Here is a 24,972-nt window from a genome sequence, read left to right as displayed (position 1 = left end):
TGAGGCTGCACGGCTAAAGAGAACAATCCAGCAGAGTAAACACAACTCAGAAGCGTTCAGCATCATTTGACATAATTTATTGCATAAATCCAGTAATTAGTTCTCTTATGCTGACTTATTGTTTAAGCGTAAGGTCTTCTGGGCCGAGCGAAGGCCCACTGTCAGAGGAGGACGGGTACTATAACACAAAGACAGACGACCAGGCCACACCAAAGTATTGACTCACACCTTACTGAACTCAACACATTATGGAAACCATCCACTTCAGACTTAGCCTGGTTAAAGACAAAGAACAGAGAGGGGAAGGGGAGGACACAGGGATACGACACGTCAGAAAAAGACACAAGACCCCGACGATGGAGGCGCACAACGTCCTAGGGAGTTCTAAATTATACCATTTTATTAAATCAGTTAGTAGTTTCCTTTATTCTCACCTTTGTAACCATTCCCAAGGGCTCCATTCACACCACCATATTTCCCAGCCTGCTCTCCTGCAACAGGAACAAACCAGTTCTACGTTATAAGACGCAAGGAAAGACAGTTTCACAGCTCGAACACGGTGTAAAATAGCCGTGAATGCCGTTGGGTGTGGTTGTATGTGATATTAAACAACAGCTTCACCAGAACGTGCAATGTGGGCATGAGGTGGTGATAAATGAGGAGGTTTGGGACTTTCTGGCTTACCCACAACGTCTTGAGTTGCTCCTAGCTGTGCCCCGTAACCTTACATGCACAAACATACACAAAAGAAGTAGATGAGCATGTATGTAACGCATGTATGAGGCTCTGCTGTCTGTCTGAGCAGTCTAACGTATGTAAACGTATGACAAACACATGGCGAGCTTCGGGAAACCCGCTGTTCTCGACTCACTTCAGTCACATTTTATTATCTGTTGTCGGACTACAGTAGAGTGAGGTCTGAAGGGTTTCTGAGTAAATCAACATCTGCAGCACTTTTTCCATTACACATCGCAAAGCTGTCATTCTCACCGTATTTGCTGGCGGTTTTTGCACCTTCAGCACCAAGACTGAGCTGATGGGAGGCGTACGGGTAACCGCCGTCACCTGACGACATGACAAATGCACGAAACCTGAGATAATGTGGTCACTGAGATGCAGTAAAACACAAGTTTGGTTTAGAGTTGTTTAGTTGAGGCAAATTAGCCCCGGGCTAATCAGGAACATAGTGATGAGAACATAGTGAGGTGTTTGCGTGGGCCGGGTCAGAACATACCCTCCAGTCCGGTGGGAATCACTGGAGCGCTGCCATAAGGAACCTGAAGAGCTCCTCCTCCTGCAGGGAAGCAAAGCCCATGGTTGGACTGATTCATAGGTCGTGGTGTTATGACCCTTCCAGTGGCCTGGTCTGTCAACGAACTCTGCTCTAAACCACTAGTTCTAATATGACTCAGCCTGACTAACAGAACCAGTTGCTCACCGTATTTTCCCCCAGCTGATTCCAGCCCAGCACCAAGAGCTCCTGAAAGATGACAATGGAGGTTTCAACTCACAACCTTCATAGGAAACACAGTCATCCACACCCACTGCTTGGTGGGAAACGGTTATTTCCTTGACCTTATGCTCTCTCACCATAAGCCCCCTGGAGGTGTCCAGCGTAGCCGCCAGTACTCAGGGCTGAAAGCATCACAAGGACATAAATGAACCCTACACACGTGAGACCCATTCACGTCACCTGCGAGAAACGGGCTCAAAAGCAGCCACGGAAGCAGGAAGTCAGAAACCACCGGCGCAAAGTGGTCAGTGTCTGTGAATGAGCGACAATAGCTACACCCGGCGGAGGGCAGACCAGACGGGCGACGTTGAGCAGAGGAGCCGCTCGCGGGTGAAGCGTCGGCAGGTTAGTGCGAGCGCGTCTTATTATTGCTCCTCGGGTCGGTTACCTTCGCTCCTCCCTGCTTTGTTCTCTGCACCATCAGCTAACTCTGCAGGGTAACCAAGCCCTGAAACATAGTTCTAATCATCACCATGATCCATGAGTCCTTTGACTCTTTAGGTGAGGGCGAACTGACTTATGTGAAAGCTGGACTCACCAACTCCGTATCCGTCGCTGTAACCGTTTCCATAACCTGGTAAGAGAGGAGGCACTAATAAATTAGTAGCATTTCATTTGTGTTTGGTTATAACTGGCTTTGCTGGGAGCTGGGAGGTGCCCAGTACCTGTAGACAAGGTTTTGGCACCAGCATCTCCACCTGCAGGAAGACACAACCCAAAAACAAAAAGAGTTCACTGAATATTACAGGTTTTGGCATCTTTTATTTTGAAAGTGTGCTGCCACTCACCAAAGCCGTTTCCTGCTACAGCACCCAAGTAACCTGTTGTTCCGTCACCATAGCCTGGAAAAACACACACATTCAAAGCTCACAGTAAAGGAAGCACCGGCTCCAACCATCTTTGCATTTGTTTAACAAAGGAAGCCACAAATTACTGCCACGAAAAAGACGAGCATTTCCCTGAAAGACAGATTGGCCACAAAAAAGCGCCCTCATTTATTCAGCTTAACAGATTTAAAGCAACTTATTCTCAGGCATTTCATGCAAAGTGCAGATGAAATCAAATGATTCGTTTACAAGGCAAAGTAGGAGTCAACGACCTCCAGTCACACTCAAAGTGAAATCGAACACCAGTGTAGAAGGATCGGAAATTTAGAATCCACAGCGAGCAGAGGACGCACGCACCGTTTGAAATCCCTGCAGCACCTTGGGGATAGCCTCCCTGTCCGAGCGCCGCGGCAGCTAAGATTTATTTCAGAGAAAATGAGCAGAGTTACAACGTGGTGCAGAGCAGAACATGCCCCAGTTACACCAACCATGCACGCGCTCACCTCCCAGCTTCCCAGCTGCACCGCCCAGGTACGCTCCCTGTCCCAAACCTGTGGACGGGAGTTAAATGTACTGCATCTGCATCTGTATCTGCATCTGCTAATCAGCAGCTTTCTCGTGTTGTAATGCCCAGTTACCTGTTCCGTAGCCCCCAGCGCCCAAGGCCGCACCCAGGTAGCTCCCTGCTCCCCCAATGTAACCTGTGGAGGAAACGGGAGCTCATTAAGACGTGACATCGCTCATTTAGAACACACTGATGCCAGTGTTACTACTTCATAACACTGGCTGCTCACTGCTGTTTCAGTCAGTTTGAAATTCAACAGAAATGGAACAATTTCTTCCAATGAAAGTCACAGTCGATGCAAATGCATGGCACAAGGAAAAACAGTCTTTAATTAAGATGCAGCAACCAGCAGAGATGCTGTTTTTTTTAAATGGCAACACTGAGAGGTGATTTTATAGGATATAGAGTTTGACCCTTCAAAATAATAGCGTGTTGACTGAAAAGACTCCAAAACAGACAAACACACTGTAGAGACGCACAGCTGTGACGGAAATAAGGTTTTAACATCCTGAGATGGTCCCAAAAATGAGATGCAGGACGGTGTAAGTCCAACACACAGAGATCACATAAACAAATGAAGACATGAACACACAGAGGTCTATGATCAGCCTCGCCCCCAGGAAGGATTCAAACGCATGCACCCATAAAGAAGTGGCTCAACATGTTAAGGAGTATGTTGTACATCCAGGCAAGTTACTGTATAGGAGTCACAGCTCGCTCTCAAACAACTCTCAGGTTCATCTATGAACATTATAAAGTAATAATCACAAAATGTGTGTAATGAGAGAGCAAGACGACAATGTTGCAGAATGTCTTTCCAAGTCAATGTAATAAAAAATGATGTAAAGAGATGTAAAGAAATCAGGCAACAAAAATACTTAATTAAAATAATTCAAATAGGAAACGGGAACACGCCCTGCAGCCAAAGAGGCAAACACTAAGACATTAGACGTTAATAAGACAAAGCTTTGCTCTTACTTGTTGCTTGGTTACTCCTCCCAGTCTGCAATGGGAGACCGCGAGCTTTGGGTTCAATCACATCCCTTTCAGCATGTGGAAGGTGCTTTGCCTCCTCACCACCAGCAGTGAAGCCTTCAGCTTCCTGCCCTCCTACCGACACCGTGCCTAAACCCTGGCTCCCACTTGGTCCAGAGTTCCTCCTTCCTTGCACTTGAAGACTCACGGATCCACGAGAGCGCTTTTCCACAGCAACGCTCCCACGGATCCTGAGCCCGTTTCTGTCCTCGGGCACAAGACCGAGGTCTTTGACTCTCTGTTTGTCTTCCGCTGCTAATAAATAGCTCCTGGCTCCCTGACCTAGAGGAAGAGACGATATGAGGCTTCTGGCTTCATGGGTTTGAGCTCCAGGGAGAGGATAGGTTGTTTTTCCTTGAAGATATTTGCTGTCTTTACTAACGGGCGGCACCAAACGCTGGGGCTCCTGTGTGTCTAAACCCAGAATGCCGTGGCGACTGTTTTCCAGTGCATCTGACAAATCACTGGCAGATCCACAGCTTGGAGTCTGGTGATTTGGCCCAAGTGAGGACTCGTAGTCTTTGGCGCTCTTTGCTTGAGACGGACCAGGCGTCAGTCCTCTCATATTTGGACTTTTGAGGGGCAGTTGCTGTTGGAGGCCTCCAGCCGTCAGTGTGGCTCCATGACGCGTGGAGCTCTTCCTTTTCAAGACCGCGGGATCATAACCGTCTCCTTCTTCTACACGTGAGGCATCAAGAGGTCCCGATGACGCGGGATTGGCTGGCACGACTACTGGGTTACGACTTTCAACCTGTAATTCGGGTCTAGAAAGCTCACGAACACCGCCTCTTCCAAACAAGGAACCAAGAGCTCTGCTCTTTTGTCTCTTCAGATCTTGAACAGCTTGGCCCAGACCGGCCAGCTCAGGTCCACCCAAATCTGCTGCAGACGCACCTGGCAGAGAAATACCATCATGTATTCATGACCTCATGGTGGCTCAGAGGCAAAAGTGGCCAAGGATTTATTTAGTACTGATTAGTAATTTTATTGAAATCCATCAGTAGAATAAATGTGTATCAGAGTATTTGATGCAGTTTAGCATATATCCTCCCAGTATTCGCTCAAACTAATGTGTTTCAAGATGAACTAGAGGCAAAATAAAGTCGAAGTTACAGTAAAGAAGAATGAACCCAGAGGAGCAGAGACACGACTGAAACCACCCCATGGAGAATGTTTTCATTGCATCGCAGCAATGACATGAGCAAATAACGCATGGAAAGAGAAGAAACCCGTGCACTGAGCCTGTGTTAGAGCTCAACACCACCACAAACCACCCAGATACAGTCACGTGGAACACGTCAGAACTAAGAACAAGCTGCTTTTTTTCCACTTTCATCAGCATTAAACCTGTAATAATAAACTGCAGGACCCGTGCGAACACAAACTAGAACCTGAAGCACGTGAATAGTGAGAGCAAAGGCCGACACGAACTCCTCCTCATTGCTCTCGACGCAAAACTGTGAACATGTGACAAGACCACGGGGACGCGTGGAAGCTGAAGTGAATGAGACAAATATTAGGTCTCGACCCATCACTTACCGGGTCTGGCTCCAGGATATCCAATGCCAGCGAACGGCCCGTATCCTGGCGAGAAAACACAAGGCAAGTTCAGGAAACACTGAGCAACTTTGAACGGATCTGACAGACACTGTGATCGCATCATTGATGTGTTGTACAAGGACGCAGAATTAATTAGCTGGGATACAATCTGCCTCATGTGCTCCCAGTCAGTGACGGAGAGCCACGAGCACAGGCCAAGCTGAGCTCATCTGAACCAACAGTATAATTACCTACCAGGTAAAGAGCCAAGTCCAGCTCCATAGACTAAAAAGACACAAAACAGACCTTATTTAAGGTTTGATCATGACACTGTTTGTGTAAATGGTGACCCGTTCTGCTGAGCGTGCAAAAAGACTTCCAAACATGACATTAGTTCACATAAACACTGCGTTCGCAGCCTGTTGATTTGTTACAAGCATCTATATATAACGTATTAGGGCCTTTATGTCTCTCACCGCGTTTTCCTGCCTGACCCAGGCCCAGCCCATTGCTCAGTCCAGCCCCCAGAGCCATTCCTGTGCCCAGACTGGCACCTGCAGGCGCAACAGAGGCAGCGTCAGATCCCGACATCAGAACCAATAATAACCAGAAGGCTTGTGGGTGACATGTAGTTATGTTACCATAGGCTCCTGGGGTCCCCTGCCTCAGACCAGCTCTACCTCCTAATCCAAGTCCTCTGTAGCCGCCTAAAAGGCATCACAGTTATATTTTACTTTGTAATACAGCTGAAGCAATTATTTGTATTAGAAAGAAGCCTCTATTAGGCAACTTACCAACACCAAGGTGAGCCGCTGGGTAACGGCCAACTGCGTTCAAGAAAAGCAAATTCAAATACAGCTTAATCAGAGGTAATATTTGAGCATGCAGTTCTCAGACGCGTAACGTACTTCCAGTCTTCATGGCTTTGCTGCCGTATCGACTGCCCAGTGCACCAAGAGCTCCTGTCACTGTGAAGAGGGAAAGGAGGAGTTGGTGGTGGAACTCATCTCTCATTAGGTAACATTAGATTGGTGTCGGCTTAGAAAACCACTGACCTCCAGGTTTTACTCCAACACCAACAGCTTAAAAAAACGAGAAATAATTTAAATAAGAAACTTGAGAAATAAATAAACCAATCACCTGTCAAAGCCTCTGTTTGTAGATATAAATAATACAATCAACTGAATGGAATAAAGCTCCAAATCATTGTATAATTATATTAAAATAGTGATGTTATTCAAATACTATTTATTGGAAGTAATGGCATAAATACAGTTTTCAAACTGATGGACGTACCTCTGGCTGGGAGCCCTCTCCCCCAGGACACACTTTGAGGTTTAACGCCAACCCCTGATGCAATTAAAAATAAACCGGTGACTGAATGCTTCTTATGATTATGAAAAATGTCATAAACACAGTGGTACTAAAATGTTAGCACAAAACCTTACGCACATAGAAAATGAAATCAATAGTAAAATACACAGTTCATATGATTGAAAACGTTTGTCTAAGCAAACATCACATTGTGTTTGGACATGATTGACATTTCTGAGTTTGTGAGTCATTTTTTTGGCCAACTTCGATCTTAAACTGTCACCGATGAGCTAATGCTTCTGAAATAGACAGATGATTACATGAAAGTGTCTAATTAGCATTTCTGGGTTTTGTCAAAGGGGCCAAAGGAGCGACAGTCATCGAGCGAGCGACGCCAACTGTGTGTCAGATCTTCTCACAGCTGGTTGTCACATTTCGCCTCAGTCTGCCGCCTTCCATCCACGTCCCTTTGATTCAAAGGGATTAGATGATGGAGAGCTGGTGCTGGACCGATGGCGGAGCCGGCATATTCACACACATGATATTTTACACCTAGGTGAGAGTCGGTGAGTGGAGCTCAAAGCTCCATCAGAGCATTGGCCACATAACGGCAGCAAAATTCTTTTTTTTCAACATTTTTGATTCTTTCTGTCATTTGTTTCCATTATTAAATTAGCAGCATGAACTAGTATTGTGTTCCTGACAAACAGCACACAACCCGTCCTACAGTCATGCCCCTTGTCTTACCGCCTTGCAGAGACTGGTGGACCAACCAGAGGACCAGCGACGTCTGGAGCAGAGCCTGAACCAGCATGATGGACGAGAGCGGCTACAAGAAGCAGAGAGACCAACGATGGACGGATGAACGGATGAACAGATGGGTTCTTGAAGCCGACGGCCCCTCGTGTCTTTTATATGGTTCCCCTGCAGACACACTCCCACTGATGGGACCTGCCCTCGGAACACACCCACGTTGGTGAGATCGGGTCAAAGGCCCGTTTATCCGAGCATCATTCAAATAAGTGAATCTGACCACATGAGTGATCACAGGATAAAGTAAAGAGACCAAATAATGACACTGGTTCTGTCTCTTTAGTCACAGAAGTATGCACTTGGACTCAGACAAATGAGGGGATTTAAGGACTTTTATACATTTTTGTAGACACCATTCAAGCGCTTCCTGTGAACTCTTGAGCAGAACTGCACCCAGACCAGCGGAGTTCTGTTGGTTCTCTTTAGCTCACGTACAGAACCAGCCGCTCCTCGAGCAAACATTACACTTTTTCAAGCACACACAAACGTGCCTAAGCGGCACAAATGCCCCCTTGAAGGGCGTCGCTGCAGACTGCGGAGCAAACATTACATCTCCCCCCTGTTTGTGTGCGCACCTGCCTCGGCCGGGTCCGGCTCGGTGGAGCGCACGCGACAGTAAATGTCACGCAAACACCGCACGGCCGCATAAATACGGCCCATAGAAGCTCCTCGGAGCAGCATGTGGGGTTCTGCACAGGACGTCGGGACGCTGGGCTCCGCGTGGAGACGAGCTCCAGGATGTTTAGACTGTCTACAAGAAGCGTGAGCCCATGCTGGTATCAACACGGAGCCCGGTCCCGTGGCGTGGGAGGTCCCGTGCATGGAGCGTGTCTTATTGTAATGTTTATGTCTCAATGCAAACGTGTGAGTGGAGAAGCAGGGGGGTGGAAAACGGCAGCCACACGCGTGCAGACCACCGCGGCCGCTGCCTTGGTGGCACCAAAACACAGCCCACGTCTGACTCAGCGCTCGCTCACCTGTGATTTACCTGTAAACATTCATCGCTCTGCGACTCAGAGGCCCCGTGGAGAAGCACAATCAGACCCGTGAGGGCAGGGACGAGCTGCGAACAGCGCTGGCTCGTTTACCCGGAGCACATCTGGAGGGGGAGTTCAGCCAGATGTGGATGGATGGACATCCACGTCTGTACGCACGTGCTGCGCTTGGAGCAAAAGAGAATGAAGTGATGCCGACAAATTAGACCAGAAATCATGAAATGAAAACAAATCATAATCACAGACTGTGTGCTCAAACGCGGACAATTCATCACATGTCTCTGTTCTCAGACCAGTGTGCTCAGACTCCACAGCTTGTTAAACCCAGCGGGCCGCCTCCAGGGGGCACCGTGTCAGCGTTCAGGTCCGTGGAGCGGATCCAAATTGACGGAGGCGCACAAAGGGCCCGATGCCGGAACAGACGCCGGTGCAGGTGTCTCAGCCGCGCTTGTGTCTGATGGAGCAGGTAACAGTCGGCCACACAGTGAATCCTGACCCGCGGCGGTTTCACAAGCGTCTGCAGACACAATGGATAGAGGTGAATAGAGGCCAAAATAAAAGCAAACTTTTGTTTATTCATCGACGGTCCTGGTCTTAGTTGAGCTCGGTTGCATTTTCAAAGCGTCTGTCTCGCCTCAGACACTCTGATTTACAGGGCGGCGAGACGGGACAGGCCGTTAGAACCGGCACCGGCTGCTTTCACCCCAGTCCAACATCACACACACTTACTGCATCGCACACAGTCCACAGTTGTCTGTACTGGCACCAAACACACAGAGACAGTGTGGGAGTTTAGAAACGCATCGTTACACACCTTCGAGGACCATTTTAAACTGGAAATATTTGTAAAGGACAGAATAGAGCTGTGCATTCAGTCTGATGATTAATAAACGCTGAATGATCAATGACCTCATTACAAGCTTCCAACTTCCTACCTGCATCTGGTAGCAAGAGGTTCTGTAGATATTTGACTTCATTCATCAGTTATATATACAGTCATGTCCACATGCACCATGTTACAGCAGTTAAACACGTGTCTCTATGCAACTGCACAGGCTCCACTTTATAAATGCTGGCAACAGCTGCATGATCTAAACACTGTGGTCTCCTCACTTTCAGTAGCACATGTGCAGCACATGCATTTGGTGTGTGTGTGTGTGTGCGTGTGTGCGTGTGTCTGCACAGCGTCCTCACACTCACATGGTGTTTAACATCTGCCCACCAAAACACGGTGCCAGACGTTCACACTGGCTGCTCGAGTGACCGGATGACATCACCGCTGGCTCGGCTGCTGTTTGCACTGCCGACCGGCGCCGTCCGGACCAAAACAACAAAGGATCTATTAATTGTGAGAATTTAAGTCATTACTAAGTTTGTCCTGTTAAAACTAAACATGAGGGCGTATTAATAATATTTGAGAGGTTACTATAGTAAATCAGTAGCTGGAGATTTGGATGTTTAACACAAATAACCAAGAAAATGCTGAACAACTAAACATTATGTTACATCTTCCACCTGTTGCTTCTTCCTTGTAGATCAACCAAAGCCACACCTTAAACAGCGGCTCAACGCAGCAGGTTTCACCTACATGTACGAGTGTCACACGCTAAAACCATTCACTTTCGGACATTAGTGTTGGGGTTGTGACGTCTGTGAGCGACAAATATGCTGTTGTTATAGGTTTTGTTCTGAGCCACAGGTGCTTTCAGGAAGCAGCTCAGAGCGCTGACCTGCTTTTAACAGAAAAAAGAAAGAAAACAGTGACGATTGCGCTGATGAGTATCAGTGTTTACGCTGCACTCCTCCCCCACGCTGCTGTCACATATCAGCCTCTGCACTTGGCCAAATATAAACTAAAGACTCCTGGCACAGGCACAGACTGGAGTGGGGAGGAGTCTGACCCACACCAAGTTCAGCTCAGGACAGACTGAAGGACAAACAAGCAGGAAGGAGGATTTGATTGAAGAATACGGGGACAATAAAGCGTTTGGGGCACTGAGTTCTGAAGAACAGTAAGTTTGCACCCGTTTCTGGTATTTTAGGAAGAGACGAGTTAACGCCACCCTTGATCCACGGTAAGATTCACGGTCAGGCCTGGTCTGGAGCCTGTAGAGGGGCAGACAACACAAGTGACTTTATTGGCACTGAGAAAGGAAAGATTTTTAATGATTGCATCTGTTTAATACACAGTCATTTCAATATTATACTGTTTATCTGTTTTCATTTGCTCTGAATACGATATTGTTAGAACATGTGTTCAGGTGTGGCCTTTATATACACACACTATATTGAGCTCAGGACAGTATGAAAGGCAAACAGCATCCACATATGACCGACTTTTTTCCGTCTGGATCTTTACAGATGTCTTTTTCTCCAGTTGCTTCAGCCACTGCTCGCGTGCTTGCTGCTGCGTCACACTCAACCCACGAGGGAGGTCAGCATATCAAAAGCACCCACACCGGCATCACACACAAAATAACTGGAGTTGAACATTAACTCATTCGTGTTGTTTGGCACTTAATCGGTACAAATCTGTCGGGCAGAAACAGCGGCGGCCATTTTCAGACTCATGCTTGTTTTCGACAGTGAAGACCTGGAAGATCCTGACCTTCGTTCTGGCGCTGCCCGGCGTCGGCGTCTGCATGGCCAACGCCTACATGAAGATGCAGGCGAACTCGCATGAGCAGCCGGAGTTCGTGCCCTACCCTCACCTGCGCATCCGCACCAAGGTGAGCGCCCCCACGCCTGCACCGCGCCGGCCTCTCACGGCCTCCTCCGTTTGATGTGCTCCGAGTGAGAACGCGTGTCCCCCCGCTTGTGTCTCCTTGCAGAAATTTCCCTGGGGCGACGGCAACCACAGCCTGTTCCACAACTCTCACACCAACGCTCTGCCGGGGGGGTACGAGGGCTCCCATCACTGAGGGGATCACATCCAGCGGCTGCTTGTGGCTGCATCCTTAAAAAACTCCCACCCAGACGGGAATAAAACCATTCTGTGCCGAATTACAGCGAGTGCCATTTGAATCTTTCTGACTCGAACAAACAGAACCGGAAGGCGAGGTGATGTTTCAGCAGTATATTTAGTGGCATAAATGTTTGAGGGGCAGGTGAAGCCTATACACTGTATATATGCTACTTCATATTATTCTATGTACAAAATAAACAAGAGGCACCTGACCAACCCTGGTGATTCCAGTAATCAGCATAACGGCATTCAGCGATTTTGCTAATAGTTGTTAAACATAAAAATCTAGCAGTAAATTAGAACAAAATGATGTCATTAATTACAATTCATCAATTTATATCAAAACTAAATTGAAATATTTTTGACCAAAACAAGTGAAAATACAGCCATAATTTTCAGTTAATGCTGCAGAAAATTATACATCACATACTTCACATCATCATGCAGTGCTCATTACCTGCACTAGTACTATTTGATAAGGTGCCCTGTGAATGTCATGCTACCAAGCTCTCTACTCAAATATTCCACGTCTCAGCTCAGCGCCAGCGTGGCCAGACCCACTAGGTCCTGTTTCAGAGTCCGTGTGCAGTCGGCCTCGCTGGCGAGTCGGCGAAGGCATTCGCCAGCGTGAGAGGAGGACAGGAAGTGCCGAGGACAGCCCTGGCAGCCCAGCAGCAGGGAGAGGCAGGCCTGACCCAGTGCTGGGTAGTTGTAACGCTGGGAAAACCAGTATAACTGTGGGAGCAGAGCATCAAAGCCGCCGCCTGTTGCTTCTGAGGAACGAGGATCTGTGGATTTGCGTTGTGACGAGCTTCCTGTTGAGTTCTCTGGGCTTAACCTCGGTTCCTCTAGATCTTGTGATTTGTCTGCAGCTGATGCACAGCTTGACTTGGAGGCTGGAGTGACGCGTTTGACTGCCTTCTGGTCTGAAGCTGGACCCAGCGATCCAGCAGCTGAAAATGGTTTCTTGCGGTTCGGCCCTGGTGGTTTTTCTGGTAGCATCTCCAGACCAGTCAACTCCAGCTCAGAGGTGCGGTTAGCCAGGCTCTCCTCTGCTGACTCCAGGCCCTCTTGGTCCATTTTAGACCGGTCCTCTGCGGGAGCACATGCAGCCTCACCGCCAGCTTTAGCGGACCACGACAGAAGAAGTGACACACACAGATCCTCCAGCTCCCTCTGCAGCCCAGTCACCAGGAATCTGCACGCTCCCATCATCAGTTCCCCTAAGGCCGTGTTCTGGAAGGTCAAGACTTTTGTAGAATGTTCATCTGCCCCCTCTCTCCAGATATTTAATCCTTCATCGGCCAAGATTTCCAAAACCTGACACTGTCCTCTCCTCTCGCCTTCATCCACTCCTTTTAAGCTTTCTGTGTCTGTTCTGAAGCGGCACCCATGCAGATAATGCAGTACCGGAAGCAGCATACCTGGGCTAACATCTCTGATGTGGATGGCCTCTTTAGTAACACTGTGAGTTTCTTCAAAAGACCCTCTCAGCAGCCCCCTGAAGTATTCAGAGCCAGCCCCGTGTGTGTCATCCACTCTAGACACAAGTTCACTGTTGGCTGGGACTTGGGTCCCATCGTCCAGCAAGAAAAGGATGTTGAAGTCTGACACACCATAGGAGCAGGTATCAGCTAGACGAGCTCTTTTTGATGGAGGAGGTGAAACTCTGCCCATTGTACCAACGAGCTCTGTTGGTTTGATGTGTTTTTTGTCGAGCTTGGTTTTAATGCCATCCGTCAGGGTGGACAAGCATCCTATGAGGAGCGAGAAGTACAGCGAGGGGAGGTGAGGAGTCAGGCCTGAAAGTGGTGACGTGAACAGGTCAGAAAGCAGCTTTCCACATGCAGCAGGTTGATCTTCAACCCCATGATTGTCATCATAGCCAAGTGGCTGCAGCGCTAACAGCAGCCCACCAGTGTCCAGAAGAAGTTTCTTCAGCAGGGACTTGTTGCTGTTAAAGAAAAAGAGGTTGCATAAAGCTCCAAAACATATTTAGAAAATCCTGCACCACCTAATGATGCAGGTGATGTTTGTCAGACATAGTTAGTTGGATTTAGTTATTTTAAATTAGGTCTACAACAAAATCTAGAGTATATATCTTTGTGTATTTCAAAGTCAGTGTGAGAATAATTGTTTTTAATGAAACTGCATGAATACACAAAAACAAAACAATGAAAAACTTTAAAATATTTAGACTTAATGCTAATAATTAGTTACTTCTACCACTCACCTGCTGATTAATGGCAGCGACAGTGCACAGTTGATCTTGTCTGAGTCGGAGCCTGACAGCATCACATGGGCAAGAACCCCAGAGCCAAAACCAGACTCACACTGGACACGCAGATTGTTGAGAAGAGCGACACCTGCACAAGTAGCAAGGACACCACCATGAAGTACATTTGTATAAAGAGACACAGGTAAACACAAACAGTACAAACCCTGTACTGAGGGTCAATATTTACCCATTAATAATGAGGAAACTGTGCTGATCATGTAAAAAGGGTTACACAATCTTTTTTGTGCCATTTTAAATCCACTTGGGGCAAAACATTTTTCTTACCTAGATGTTTAACCTTGTCTTTCATTCTGTCAGGCTCCCTCTCTCCTCCCTCTGTCTGACAAAGATGGTGATGAATCAGTGCTACAGAACCGGTTCGAACCAAGGCCTGCAAACAGTTTGGGTTGCAACTCAGCCGGCAAAGAATGCGAAAGCACCTGCTGCTGGGGTCCTGGTGCCGGGTGAGGTAATAGAGCAAGCCAGACATGACACCTGCGCTGACGAGAGCAGGACTTGGGTCGGTGGCGTGGGAGAAACGCGACAACAGAAGCAGGATGGGAGATTCGGGTGTCCATGGTTCAGGGTGGTAGGGATGGTGGTACGCTGGCCGGGGAACACAGGGAGGGGTATCAAGAGTGACCTTAGTCAAGTAATTTGCTGAATGGGTTCGTTGCCTTCTTTTGTGAGGAGATGAGAACTTGGATGGAGAAACTGGGGTGTGTGTGGGTTTTGAGGATGTGGTCTGGTTTTGGGGTGACAGCGCACTGGATGACTGAGGAACAGAGGAAAGTGGCTCACTGGTTTTACAGGAAGATGGTGGTTGGGGGTGAGCTGAAAAGGACACTGGGGACATCTGAGCTGCCTTTTTAGCAAAAGAAACATTTGGGTTGGATATGGATATATTTCTCGGAGAGAAATTCGACTCAGAGTTTGGGGATGAGGTCTGGGGATATGGTGATGGAGGAATCTGAAGGCTCCCCCATTCCTCATCAACACTGGAAGATTCCAGGTCCCCCTCAGAGGAAATCAATCCCTCAGACAGCAACCAGGACCTGGAGGGAGACACAGAGAAAAACTAAGAATAACCAACCAAATGACAAATGACAGGGAGTGGTGAGTTCTGTGTTCCATACCTGAGACTTAGAAAGCTTGACGAACATAAACCTTGCTCCCTTCCAGCTTCTTCTTTCTTGTAGCCCTCCGGAGCAGGAAAGTCGAAGGACTCAAAACATGCCGAAGGCAAAAGTTCATTTGGAGACATGCTGGATGAGAGGCTCACATCCATCTTCTCAGCAAATAGTTCCTCTCCCCTGGTGAGTTCAACTAGTCTAGCAACAAGCAGAGGCACCAGACCCAACTCCTGCAGCTGCTCCATGGCGGATTCATCAAAAACAAAGTCTGCGCAGGCCAGGATGGCTAACCGGGAGAGTGGATGAGCCTTGTGTGCAGATAAAAAGCCGATTAAAACTTCCAGTCCGCCGCTCTCCTTTACCTTCACCCGATTGACTGCCTCCTTGCAGCACAGACACAATGCTTTGAGGAAAACTCCAGCCTTTAAAGGGTCTCTTTTGGCTTCCTCTGTGAACTTAGGAATCACCCCCAGTGACCCCACCAGAGGGCGCAGGCAGCCTTGAGAGCACATGTTGGCCAGAGTCTTCAGTGACAGCTCTTCAAACGGTTTGCCAGACTCCCCTGACGCCATGACACCAAGCTGAGCAAGAACCCCAGAACGGGACACCTCCCTGGCACATTCAACACCACAGCCCCGTGTCAGCTCATGGAGGGTCCTGAGCGCAGTCCGCCGCAGCCCCTGGGGATATTCAGGAGCAATGAGAGGGGCGAGAGCCGATAGGGTCCCTTGGGTGAGCAGCGACAGGCGGTTCGCCGGTGTGTCTGAGAGGTAGAGGAGGGCCCGGGCAGCTGACTGCGCACACTCCAGTTTAGGACAGGGCTCTTTGGGGGAAGCAGCAGTGGGGGAGGATGAGGCTGTGGAAAAAGACACGCTGTGGAGGAGAAGAGGAACACCACCTGCGAAAACAAGGAAACTGCTTAAAATCATGGGACTAAAGATAATTATAATTATTTGGCAGATCCACATGCAGCGTAAAAGAGATAACAGTCAAACTATTTCACTATTAATAATCACTAAAATACTACATTCTGCAAAATTAAATCCGTACTTTACTATTATCCTGCTACTAAAAGCAGAATTATTAGTAACAAAGTTAACATTGAAGTTGCCTCTGACGTTACAAACTCACCAGCGGAGTGGATGAGCGCTGAGCTCTCGGGATCCATGGCCAGGTTTCCCAAGGCTCTAGCTGCTCGGTTCTGAACGGTTTCCAGGGCTACGTTTCTCTTCAGGATCTCCACTGAACGAAGATAAAGTGAAGAAAAAAAGCTCATTCATCATTACGTCTTAGACAATTCTGAAATGCCATTTCTAAAATAAACAGAAATCACCACCTACCTACAATATTTATCCCATCAAGCTTGCGGACCTATAGAAGTAGACAGTTTAAATGTGAGTAGATTTAATAATTATTTAATTTAATTGTATGCATACGTTGATGCCTTCTCCCATATGGCCTCCCATTTCTTACCTCTACGCGCGTCTCCCCTTCGGTGCAGCAGTTGGCCAGGATGCTCAGAGCCAGGTCTAACGTCTTCCTGGAACACTCCGGGTGTTTCAGCAGGTCCAACAAAGGTCTAAGACCCCCCAGGGTTCTGAATCTGGCAATGCCAGCCTTGTCACCCTTGATGTGTTGTGTCCGGATGGCAACCAGGGCTCTCCACTGAGAGACTCTGAACCTCTTTTCGAGTTCCCTGCAACCACCAGGGTCAGCCTTGCCGTGGGCCTGCTGTTCAGCCCCTGATCTGGGTTTGGAGAGGTGAGTCAAGCACCAGTTCAACGAAGACTCTGGTGATGATGAGGGCCCGTCTTTGGATTTCCAGTCACCTTGCACGTGTAATGCAGCCATGGTGTCTCTCACTGGCAGACAGTGGGATCGACACTTTTCCTCCTCCAGTTTAAACAGATATCACAGACATGTTGGGGCACGGTGGACGTTTCCAGTAAGATGTTGCGGATTTATTATGTTGATTAAAATGCGTCCGTATAACTTTAATCCGCGACTCTCTCAAAGTTTCCGCAAAACAGTTGACATAAAACTACACATACCAGCAGGAAAAAGAAAAACGGTACCACCTGACGCTTCGGCCGCACTTGCTGACGGGAGATGGAGTTCCAGCAGCTCCGGTCCGCTCCCTTAAAAACAGGCCTACATCGTGAGAAGCACGAACAAGCGTTGTTCTGCGCAAAGGACGTGTATTTGCTCAATGTTGAATATTTTTGCACATCAAATAACGAATTAAAGCTCTATTTCATCAATGTTTTGTTACTACTAGTCAAATAATTTTTGTGAAACAAAATGCAAACGCCTGTGTTAGCCGCTAACGCCATCTTTAGCCAAACAACGAAACAGGGGCGGATGAGGGAGGGCGCTGGGATTAAAGAGGAGGGGCGGTTCAAATTATGATGGGACTTGTAGTTCAACGTTTGATAGACCTTGCCTGTCGTAACGAATTAAATATATTGATGGACTACAAATCCCGTGACAGCGGGAAACTGGAGCTTGCATTACAGGACTCTAAACGTTAGGGATTGTAGTTTAGTTGTCCGACCGCAATACTCGAAAGTGCATTTGCATTAACCGAATCGCACTACATTTCCCAGGCAGCTAAGAGACGTTGTTATACTCATCGTTTACCTCGGTGCATTAAGGTACATCGGTGTCTCTGGAAGGTTGTTAAATTCTACGATAGACACATCGCTAACCGTCAAACAGTATTAAATTAAATTAATCCAACAACATGGACGTAATCGAAACAATTGTATTACAGGAAAGTGAAGTGGAAGGAAAGGAAACGGTCGTGTCTAGTGCGGACGCTGTTAAAGCTAAAGCAGGTTGGTTTGAACATGTTACAGCAAGTCATCGCATGATGCGAGGACGGCGTGATGAGTGCGCAGTGTCCGCCCACTTATAAACCACACGAATCAGACTAATAAACCACCTGTTCACTTCCAATAGATGTTAAAGAAACATTTGCTTGAGACGTCCTCACAAATATGCCAAGTAATCACACCCTTTTTTCCACTGTAGAATTCATTTGGACGCTGCAGGCGACATGGCACCTTGTCAACACCCGACTTGAAATGGACCAGGCCTTTGACCAGCCAGTGTGCAAGAAAAAGAAACTTTGGGAGATAGTGGCAGAGAAGGTGAATGCCAGGCTGAGGGAGGCGGACACCACGGACATCACCGTCAAGGCCTATGAGTGCGATCTCAAATGGAGGAACCTGCTGGCCACATACAGGAAGAACGCAGAGCGGGCCAAGAGGCTGGGGGAGGCCAGCATCCACTGGGAGTTCTTCAAGCCCATGCACGAAGTCCTGGGAAAGAGTAGAGAGGAGATTGAGGCCCAGCGCAGGGCCAAGCTCAATGGGACGAGAGTGGGTAAGGCCATAGCCAGCAAGCGCTTCACCCCCATCCTCCCCACGCCCACTGTGACAGCCACCCCCTGCCCCGCCCGGCCTCCGCAGGATGTCCTCCAGCTGTACATGGAGCTGCAGGAGAGGAAGATGAACATGTGGGCCCAGCAGAAGGCCCTGGAGGAGAGGAAGATAGAGGCCATCAACAATTTGGCCCAGGCCATCTCCAGTCTGGCTCAGAAGAACACCACGCAGATGCCCAAGGATGGACATTAGGCTCGAACACATAGGAACTTCTTTATCTGAACCTTTTACCACCCGCACCGACCGTTTCTGTTGTTGAGCCACACAACAGAACGGTTTGAGTTTGGCCAGTATGAACTCTATAGAGAAGACTGAGGAGTGGATTCGATTCCTATGTCATACTCAAACAAATCATGTTTATACTTCAAGTAGATTAGTTTGGGGATTATATCTTATTTTTATACCAAGGTTAAAGCATGAATAAAAAGTAAAACTATCACTTACATAGTGCATCCATCCTATCACCCTAATAGCACTTATTGATATTATTTTTTTATATGCAGGAGGGAGGCAGCTATTCCCATTTATTCACTCAGTTACACACAGCAGCACTAATTTTTGCAGTTTTTGTTATAACAGTGATAAAGTAAAGATGAGGTCATTTTGTATATTGGGATTGTATTGGTGAGCATACACGGTGTAAGTTCATAGGGTCAGGGTTACATCACCTATAAATTAATCAGATTAACCACCACATACAGAAAACCTGTGCTGTGAACACAAGAAGTTGAGAGATGTGGGTAACATGACATGTTAAGTGCAAATTAAGGTAACATATTAGCAAAGACTAAACAAATTATGTTTTCAAATCAAATGTGTGCAACGTATGTTTGTTATAAAGTGAAGCAGATCCAATGCCAACGCCTAAACAGAGCATCCATGGAGTAAGGGTTTGGAACTAGATGCAAAAATTTAATTTAAACCAACCTATTGCTGTTCTTTTAATGCTGTGTTTATAATTGAAGGAGATTATGAATTCAGTGCTAAGAGTTAGGCCACACTAGCCATAACAGAGCTGTGGCTCTTTATTGTCCTGGCTACAATGCTGTTTTTTTCCTTGATGTATGGTGTGCAAACGTATTTAAATATACTGCAAAATCAACAGAGTGAATCTAAGAGTGGCATGAATGTCTTTAATCAACAAACTGTTCATCTCCCAACATTAAATAATTGAAAAAGGGCTTGTAAAAACTCTCATTGCTAATCTGAATCGGAACTTTTATCCTACAATCCTGTTTATTTACAGTTCTGTGTTCGACATCAGGCATTTACAGATTCAAACAGCAAATCTGAGACGGCGTCGCGTCTAGAAAAAACCCCTTCCTCCACCTCTCCCTCTTGAGTCACTGCTTCCTCTTTCTCAGCGTGTCCTTGAACAACGTGTCCCATGTCCAGAAACACATTGTGCAGCACACAGGCGGTCAGCACCACAGCGCTGGCCCGTTCATAATTTCCAATATCGAGATACGCCAGCCTTTGAAATCTGGCTTTCAGGTTGGCCACAGCCTGCTCCAGGATGTGAAAATGCTCCTCCAGCGCCTTGTTAAAGAGCTCCTCTCTCAGTCCATGAGTCCTTGTGTACGGGGTTAAAATCTGAGCAGTGAGTGGGTAGCCAGCTCTGGCCACAAGGCAGGAGCCTGAAGGCATCAGCTCCGGATGCTGCCGGAGCCTGTCGCTCAGGGCACCGCCTCTGTCCGAGTCCGGGCTCTTGCTGATCCTGCAGTGCAGAAACCGTCCCGTACGATCACAAACGAGCTCAAGATGCAACCAGGAGTCAGGGTGGGAGTCCTTCTTCATCTTCTTCACCTCAGGAACTCTGCTCTCCGCATCATGCTTCCCTATCGGCAGGCGTATGGGAATATGAGTATGCCCCAACACCCCCAGGACCTGAGGAAGACGTCGCTCCTCGTCTTCCTCCCTCTTCTCCACACTGTACAGTGGAACCAGGGCCTCTACAGCCTCTCCGCCTGGCAAATGGAGAAAAACACCAACAGGGATCATTTGAATTTAACCTCATCCAAACACAACACTGCCGTGAACCCACCAACAGGCCATCGGATGTGCTTCTCCTTCAGCATGTTGATGCGCTCGCAGAAAGAGAAGAAGATCCTGTGGATGTTTCCTTTCTCCAGGCGGAAGCGGCGGGACACAGATCGGTAGCTCACCCGCTCAGAGAGCAGCGTGAGGGACAGCACGACAGTCTGGGACAGGGACAAGCGAGCTCGTCCAGCCATGCGGGTCCTGGATTTAGAGCTCTGGAGCAAGTCTGTGATGCACTGGAGAAAGACGATGGTGCAGTTTAAACTATATAATAATCACAAATTGTGATTGACAAATACACAACAACACGCTACCTACGAGCGGATTACCTTGACTGCACTGTCCACGGACTCCACGTGTTCCTCTGAGAGATTGGCTGTTGTGGTTCCCGTGTGTAGGACCCGAGCCCCCACGTTTGCTTGACTCTGCACTATCTGTATGACGTTGTACACGGTGTTAGTAGGAGGGGGCCGACTCAGTTTGGCCATCAGGTCAGACTCCAGGATCTCCTCCACCGCCTGGTCCAGCCGCTGGTCCAGCTCGTCCGCAGAGAGAGGCTGCCACTCCCGCTCCACCATGTCCAGCACGGCTCTGCCCGCCGATAAAACGTGCTCCGCGATGTCCATTCGTGCTGGTGTTGGACAACCGACGCCTCTTTCTACTCTAGGTTATTGTACGGGCCATGGGTAAAGCGTCTCAAAGTGCTGCTAATGTGACCAGATTGCTAATGCGCGCTACGTTCAAGGACTGTCGGGAAGTTCATACACTCGGGATATGTTCACGGACCTTGAGCATATAACTGGTCAAACATTTAAAATATTACAGTAGTGGGTTCACTGGTCATTTCAAAGACACAATTGCACTTTAGTAGTGAAATGTAGGTGTTTCCTTTTCTATTGATTATCAGTGAAGTTCAGTTGTTTTTGCTATTGAATAAATGTTTACAACCAACATTTTCTTCTGACATTCAATTACTTCAATAAAAACAGCCCACACGCTGTTGGCTTAACATACAATAGTTCGCCAACTATGGCAATAGTATTTGCCTGATCATTGGAAGGGTTTCATTTTTACAGTAACACTGTTCCCCCTCATTAACCTGACATAAATGCCTGTACCATCTCAAGCTGCTGTATGTAAAAGCGATAACATCCACTATTTGGAGTAAAACCTGTTGTTACTTTAGGTGCTACTGTGACAAACAATCGCAAATGTTTGTAGTCAAACTTTGTTTGAAGGTGCATATTTACAAAATCATTGAGTGCAGAAATACAACAGTGTACAAGATTGGAAAAAAAGAGCTGTTTTAATGTTAAATCAGTTACAAGCGCAACTTAGATCAGGTCCCACTTAAACAGGAGCAGCTGGTAAATGCTTCCTGTTAATGTTCAACTACCACTTTCAACACACCTGGTCTCATTTTATCCTGTCATTTTTCTGTAAAAGGGCTTTTATTCCAGTTTCCTAGTGTGTGTGTTGTACTTTAAGTGGATGCTTTTGATTTGCAGATGTTTATTTTTATCTCTTACATCTCAGAAAAACACTGAGTAGGTGTGAATGGTGCACAATGCAACGCAAGATGCACAATGAACTGAGTGAATTGGCAACTATTCATTAAATGGAGGATTAGTATACTGTATATCCCACTAACCACGTGTACAATTCCATGACTTTATCACACCAAACAGTTTAACTTAAAATGGATTGTTTACTATAAACAATTAGAACCAGTGAATGAAATAATAAAGATCTCAGCATCTTCACAATTTCATGAGCAACAATCAAACTTTGAAAAAGTTATTTCTCACCCATTGGTAAGATAAATTCACTCTTAATTCATTTGAGAGCTGGTATTCCAGTCAGTTACAGTAACAGGTGAACACTGTTACCTGCATTGTTTGACACACACAAACAGCTGAGTGCATTCAGCTTCAGTATGAAAAGTATTAACTACTGTCAGGAGAAGTTCATCTTACTGCCAGATCATCTGCCAACATTTGGATCTACTTTATTTCAGACTCATATTCAAAAGTTCTTGAAATACACATAACAAACAAATTTCTAGCTATTATGTCAACACATATCCAGGCCAAAGACCAAAAACATAGTAAATCCTAGCAATAGTTTAATAAAGTAACACACAAACATAAAAGCCTAAAAAATGTCACACCTTATCAATCCCCACATTTAAGCCAGCAAAATGAAAACCAGGCAAGGCAGCAATAGCCTTACCCCAAATAAAGACTAGAATTCATTAAATACAAGGTACAACTCTTTATGTTCAGCCTTTACCAATACAATGGATGACTGACAGTGCTGTGACAAGTCCATCAGGTATCGCTGTAGGGTCGTGTGTGAAATTATCAAATAATCTAGCATGCGTTCACCAATTTCAGGACAATGGACCACTATGTAGCACCCTCCCTCACATTTATGAACAAGGGGAATTCTTGTTTGTATGTGTTAATGCCCAGCTGAAATTTTGTTATTGGCAAGATAAAATGCACCCGCTGAGGCACCACTTTCCAACAATCAACCCCTCCCTTCCCCGTGTGTGTCCCTCTCGTCTCCCCAAGCTCTCCCTCACTGTACAGCCTGCTCATTGGCTGTACTTCCTGAATCCTGGGGCTTCATGACATCTGGGAGCTCTGGCGGAGTGGAGAAGGGCTCAATCCTCAGCTGCTCAAATGAATCATCTGAGGGTATAACCGCAAAAGAACGTGAAAACGAACACAAGAGGAAGAAGACATGCAAAGTTGGTTTCAAATACATAGAGCAAAGGATTAGCGCAACAACAACATCACAAACTGAAACGATGATCAAAGAGAAAGCGTCTCACCACTCAGACGGAAAGCTAATCCCACCATGGCTGGTGCCTGAGGTCGGGCTGTTTGATTTGTAAAGCCGCAATTACCAAGAGATTGGGAGTCATTAAGCAAAACATCATCCTGAAACCAAAAATAAAAAATAGCAAAAAAAGTAGTTCATTTGTAACCTTTTTACTTCCCATGGTATTAGCCATATCAAAAGGTTGTGTTTAAGATGTCTAAAGATAACTGCAGGTAGAAGGGCAGAGGCCTCATTCACTTGATGTTATATAACAATCACCTTATAAAGCCTCTGATCTTCAGGTGGCCTTTTTAAAATGCCTTCCACAATGCGCTTCAGCTCATATACCGTTGTAGACTCTTTGGCATCTGTGAAGATGGTCGTCTTGTGACGTCTGATCATTAGAAACACATCCTAAAGTGACACAAAGTTTCAAGAAAATGAGGAACTGGCATCTCCTATTTACATTCATTTTACAACAGCAGGAGTAGAGGGTCCTTTTAATCACATTATTTATACTGTTGGCAAATATTGATTCATTGATGCTAAAACCTGATGTTTTATGCCCAACAAGAGAATTCTTAAAACTAAACACAAAATTCCTGGATATCCGACAGTGACATTGTCCTGCTTTTATCAACCTTGGTCCTTAATGCAACGAACCAAACTAACCGTTGTTAGGATCACTGCGTTTAAGTAAGTCTGATAGACAGAGAAAGTTTGGGAACAAACAAGCCGAACTCTCCAAGGCTACGCCTCGACGTCTGCAGCTGTTAACTGGCGTCATGACGGGATGGCCTAGCTAACAGTGAGTGCTGCATTAGCCAAACAACTGCTAGCACAGCTAGCTTTCTTTGTACAACCACAGTATACGGGCAGTATATACGTTCTTAGGGTAACGACCATTAAACGCCCACATTGACCAGTACGACACTGAAGACGTTTAATCTTGACTAAGCCGTATTACAGAGATAACGTTAGCCGAGCTACAACAGCTACTAACAACTTTAGCTAGTTAGCCTCCTTGTCACTAGCGCTTTTATCTGACACAAAGTTTGTTGATTGAGTTGTCACTAACGTGGAAGTGTGTTCATTTCTATGTTATCCTGCCCTAAACATTCTGGGACACGCGTGAAGCTCGAATCGAGCTAAAAACTAGTACACTGTCAAGCTAGAGTGAGCTAATATGTTGACGATAAGGAAGCTAAGCTCACGTTAGCCAAGGTTAGCTAAACAAAGGCATCAGGTCTGGGCTGGTCGCTTTTTGTGATGAGCTTGGCTCGGCTACTGACAGCACACAGGCTAACGCTGGTAGAAAGGTTCACGACCGACTCAAGTAAAGTCTGACCATTTATCAGGTCTTTGTATTACGAACCGTGTGTGTTTTCCTCACTCACCATTGCTTGCGGTTGGTTGCACACACGGGGTAAAAACGCCTCCACCGCACAGCGACGGCCGATCACAGCCGCATCAGAAACACTGCAGCTGCAGCTACCGACCAACAGGCGGCGCTATCTTTATTCTCCGCCACCAAAGCGGCACCTGTCAGTCAACAATAAGACCTAAACTGTATCATTTTATGTTTACAAAATACATAATATTTTTTAAGTAATCATATCGCAAAGAGCTTTCACTTTTCATACCCTAGTTGCATTATAAGAAATAGTAGCTAGTTACTAA

General features: G+C 46.7%; 6 protein-coding genes across 12 annotated transcripts; 2 read left to right on the top strand and 4 right to left on the bottom strand.

The window, feature by feature from the left end:
* Window positions 1-61: 61 nt before the first annotated feature.
* LOC114859983 (uncharacterized) lies at window positions 62-9,323 on the bottom strand. Of its 3 annotated transcripts, XM_029158159.3 has the most exons (25): window positions 8,595-9,323; window positions 7,541-7,622; window positions 6,776-6,829; window positions 6,535-6,561; window positions 6,388-6,447; window positions 6,274-6,306; window positions 6,121-6,186; window positions 5,956-6,033; window positions 5,735-5,764; window positions 5,480-5,524; window positions 3,884-4,834; window positions 2,979-3,041; window positions 2,844-2,891; window positions 2,698-2,754; window positions 2,302-2,355; window positions 2,179-2,211; window positions 2,052-2,087; window positions 1,902-1,961; window positions 1,591-1,635; window positions 1,439-1,480; window positions 1,235-1,294; window positions 991-1,065; window positions 685-723; window positions 435-491; window positions 62-275 (listed from the first exon to the last, which is right to left on the bottom strand). In XM_029158159.3, exons 2-25 carry the CDS (start codon window positions 7,605-7,607, stop codon window positions 271-273), a joined length of 2,085 nt encoding a protein of 694 aa, XP_029013992.1. In that variant the 5' UTR covers window positions 7,608-7,622; window positions 8,595-9,323; the 3' UTR covers window positions 62-270. The 3 variants fall into 3 exon arrangements, with proteins under 3 accessions (XP_029013992.1, XP_055366955.1, XP_055366956.1); XM_055510980.1 differs by lacking the exons at window positions 1,902-1,961; window positions 8,595-9,323 and having other exon boundaries at window positions 7,541-7,728; XM_055510981.1 differs by lacking the exons at window positions 3,884-4,834; window positions 8,595-9,323 and having other exon boundaries at window positions 7,541-7,719.
* A 1,131-nt stretch (window positions 9,324-10,454) lies between these two features.
* Window positions 10,455-11,778, top strand: LOC114859990 (cytochrome c oxidase subunit 6A, mitochondrial). 2 transcript variants are annotated; one of them, XM_029158170.3, is made up of 4 exons: window positions 10,455-10,613; window positions 10,963-11,035; window positions 11,188-11,330; window positions 11,433-11,778. In XM_029158170.3, exons 2-4 carry the CDS (start codon window positions 10,963-10,965, stop codon window positions 11,520-11,522), a joined length of 306 nt encoding a protein of 101 aa, XP_029014003.1. In that variant the 5' UTR covers window positions 10,455-10,613; the 3' UTR covers window positions 11,523-11,778. The 2 variants fall into 2 exon arrangements, with proteins under 2 accessions (XP_029014003.1, XP_029014004.1); XM_029158171.3 differs by having other exon boundaries at window positions 10,489-10,676.
* Window positions 11,663-17,343, bottom strand: armc5 (armadillo repeat containing 5). The gene is made up of 7 exons (XM_029158157.2): window positions 16,451-17,343; window positions 16,318-16,348; window positions 16,109-16,219; window positions 14,981-15,875; window positions 14,130-14,899; window positions 13,800-13,932; window positions 11,663-13,520 (listed from the first exon to the last, which is right to left on the bottom strand). The coding sequence occupies exons 1-7, from the start codon at window positions 16,826-16,828 to the stop codon at window positions 12,098-12,100; spliced, it is 3,741 nt and encodes a 1,246-aa protein (XP_029013990.1). The 5' UTR covers window positions 16,829-17,343; the 3' UTR covers window positions 11,663-12,097.
* si:dkey-66i24.7 (uncharacterized) lies at window positions 16,599-19,603 on the top strand. 4 transcript variants are annotated; one of them, XM_029158167.3, is made up of 3 exons: window positions 17,488-17,631; window positions 17,751-17,814; window positions 18,011-19,603. In XM_029158167.3, exon 3 carries the CDS (start codon window positions 18,064-18,066, stop codon window positions 18,613-18,615), a length of 552 nt encoding a protein of 183 aa, XP_029014000.1. In that variant the 5' UTR covers window positions 17,488-17,631; window positions 17,751-17,814; window positions 18,011-18,063; the 3' UTR covers window positions 18,616-19,603. The 4 variants fall into 4 exon arrangements, with proteins under 4 accessions (XP_040927897.1, XP_029013998.1, XP_029014000.1 ...); XM_029158166.3 differs by having other exon boundaries at window positions 17,489-17,652; XM_041071963.2 differs by lacking the exons at window positions 17,488-17,631; window positions 17,751-17,814 and adding an exon at window positions 16,599-16,738.
* LOC114859985 (uncharacterized) lies at window positions 19,537-21,572 on the bottom strand. The gene is made up of 3 exons (XM_029158163.3): window positions 20,793-21,572; window positions 20,468-20,699; window positions 19,537-20,390 (listed from the first exon to the last, which is right to left on the bottom strand). Exons 1-3 carry the CDS (start codon window positions 21,087-21,089, stop codon window positions 19,684-19,686), a joined length of 1,236 nt encoding a protein of 411 aa, XP_029013996.1. The 5' UTR covers window positions 21,090-21,572; the 3' UTR covers window positions 19,537-19,683.
* A 178-nt stretch (window positions 21,573-21,750) lies between these two features.
* On the bottom strand, window positions 21,751-24,847 carry elob (elongin B). The gene is made up of 4 exons (XM_029158169.3): window positions 24,690-24,847; window positions 23,572-23,706; window positions 23,303-23,411; window positions 21,751-23,159 (listed from the first exon to the last, which is right to left on the bottom strand). Exons 1-4 carry the CDS (start codon window positions 24,690-24,692, stop codon window positions 23,047-23,049), a joined length of 360 nt encoding a protein of 119 aa, XP_029014002.1. The 5' UTR covers window positions 24,693-24,847; the 3' UTR covers window positions 21,751-23,046.
* Between the last annotated feature and the right edge of the window lie 125 nt (window positions 24,848-24,972).

Source organism: Betta splendens, chromosome 8 (genome assembly GCF_900634795.4).
Source record: "Betta splendens chromosome 8, fBetSpl5.4, whole genome shotgun sequence".
Taxonomy (NCBI): domain Eukaryota; kingdom Metazoa; phylum Chordata; class Actinopteri; order Anabantiformes; family Osphronemidae; genus Betta; species Betta splendens.
Note: the sequence above shows the minus strand (reverse complement) of the source record. Positions and strands in the feature narration are given on the sequence as shown.

Excerpts from the sequence above, each read along its gene's own strand:
- LOC114859983 (XM_029158159.3), bottom strand. The coding sequence starts at position 7,607 with ATGCTGGTTCAGGCTCTGCTCCAGACGTCGCTGGTCCTCTGGTTGGTC. Across the intron at positions 1,636-1,901 it reads CAAAGCAGGGAGGAGCGAAG|CCCTGAGTACTGGCGGCTAC; the intron begins GTAACCGACCCG and ends TGATGCTTTCAG. Across the intron at positions 1,066-1,234 it reads GATTCCCACCGGACTGGAGG|GTGACGGCGGTTACCCGTAC; the intron begins GTATGTTCTGAC and ends TCATGTCGTCAG.
- LOC114859990 (XM_029158170.3), top strand. The coding sequence starts at position 10,963 with ATGTCTTTTTCTCCAGTTGCTTCAGCCACTGCTCGCGTGCTTGCTGCT. Across the intron at positions 11,036-11,187 it reads ACACTCAACCCACGAGGGAG|TGAAGACCTGGAAGATCCTG; the intron begins GTCAGCATATCA and ends TGTTTTCGACAG. Across the intron at positions 11,331-11,432 it reads ACCTGCGCATCCGCACCAAG|AAATTTCCCTGGGGCGACGG; the intron begins GTGAGCGCCCCC and ends GTCTCCTTGCAG.
- armc5 (XM_029158157.2), bottom strand. The coding sequence starts at position 16,828 with ATGGCTGCATTACACGTGCAAGGTGACTGGAAATCCAAAGACGGGCCC. Across the intron at positions 15,876-16,108 it reads AGCGCTCATCCACTCCGCTG|GTGGTGTTCCTCTTCTCCTC; the intron begins GTGAGTTTGTAA and ends TTGTTTTCGCAG. Across the intron at positions 13,933-14,129 it reads AGACAAGGTTAAACATCTAG|GTGTCGCTCTTCTCAACAAT; the intron begins GTAAGAAAAATG and ends CTACTTGTGCAG.
- si:dkey-66i24.7 (XM_029158165.3), top strand. The coding sequence starts at position 17,721 with ATGGACGTAATCGAAACAATTGTATTACAGGAAAGTGAAGTGGAAGGA. Across the intron at positions 17,815-18,010 it reads CGCTGTTAAAGCTAAAGCAG|AATTCATTTGGACGCTGCAG; the intron begins GTTGGTTTGAAC and ends TTTCCACTGTAG.
- LOC114859985 (XM_029158163.3), bottom strand. The coding sequence starts at position 21,089 with ATGGACATCGCGGAGCACGTTTTATCGGCGGGCAGAGCCGTGCTGGAC. Across the intron at positions 20,700-20,792 it reads CCGTGGACAGTGCAGTCAAG|TGCATCACAGACTTGCTCCA; the intron begins GTAATCCGCTCG and ends GTCTTTCTCCAG. Across the intron at positions 20,391-20,467 it reads GCACATCCGATGGCCTGTTG|GCGGAGAGGCTGTAGAGGCC; the intron begins GTGGGTTCACGG and ends TCCATTTGCCAG.
- elob (XM_029158169.3), bottom strand. Across the intron at positions 23,412-23,571 it reads AAGATCAGAGGCTTTATAAG|GATGATGTTTTGCTTAATGA; the intron begins GTGATTGTTATA and ends TTTTGGTTTCAG. Across the intron at positions 23,160-23,302 it reads ATTAGCTTTCCGTCTGAGTG|ATGATTCATTTGAGCAGCTG; the intron begins GTGAGACGCTTT and ends TTATACCCTCAG.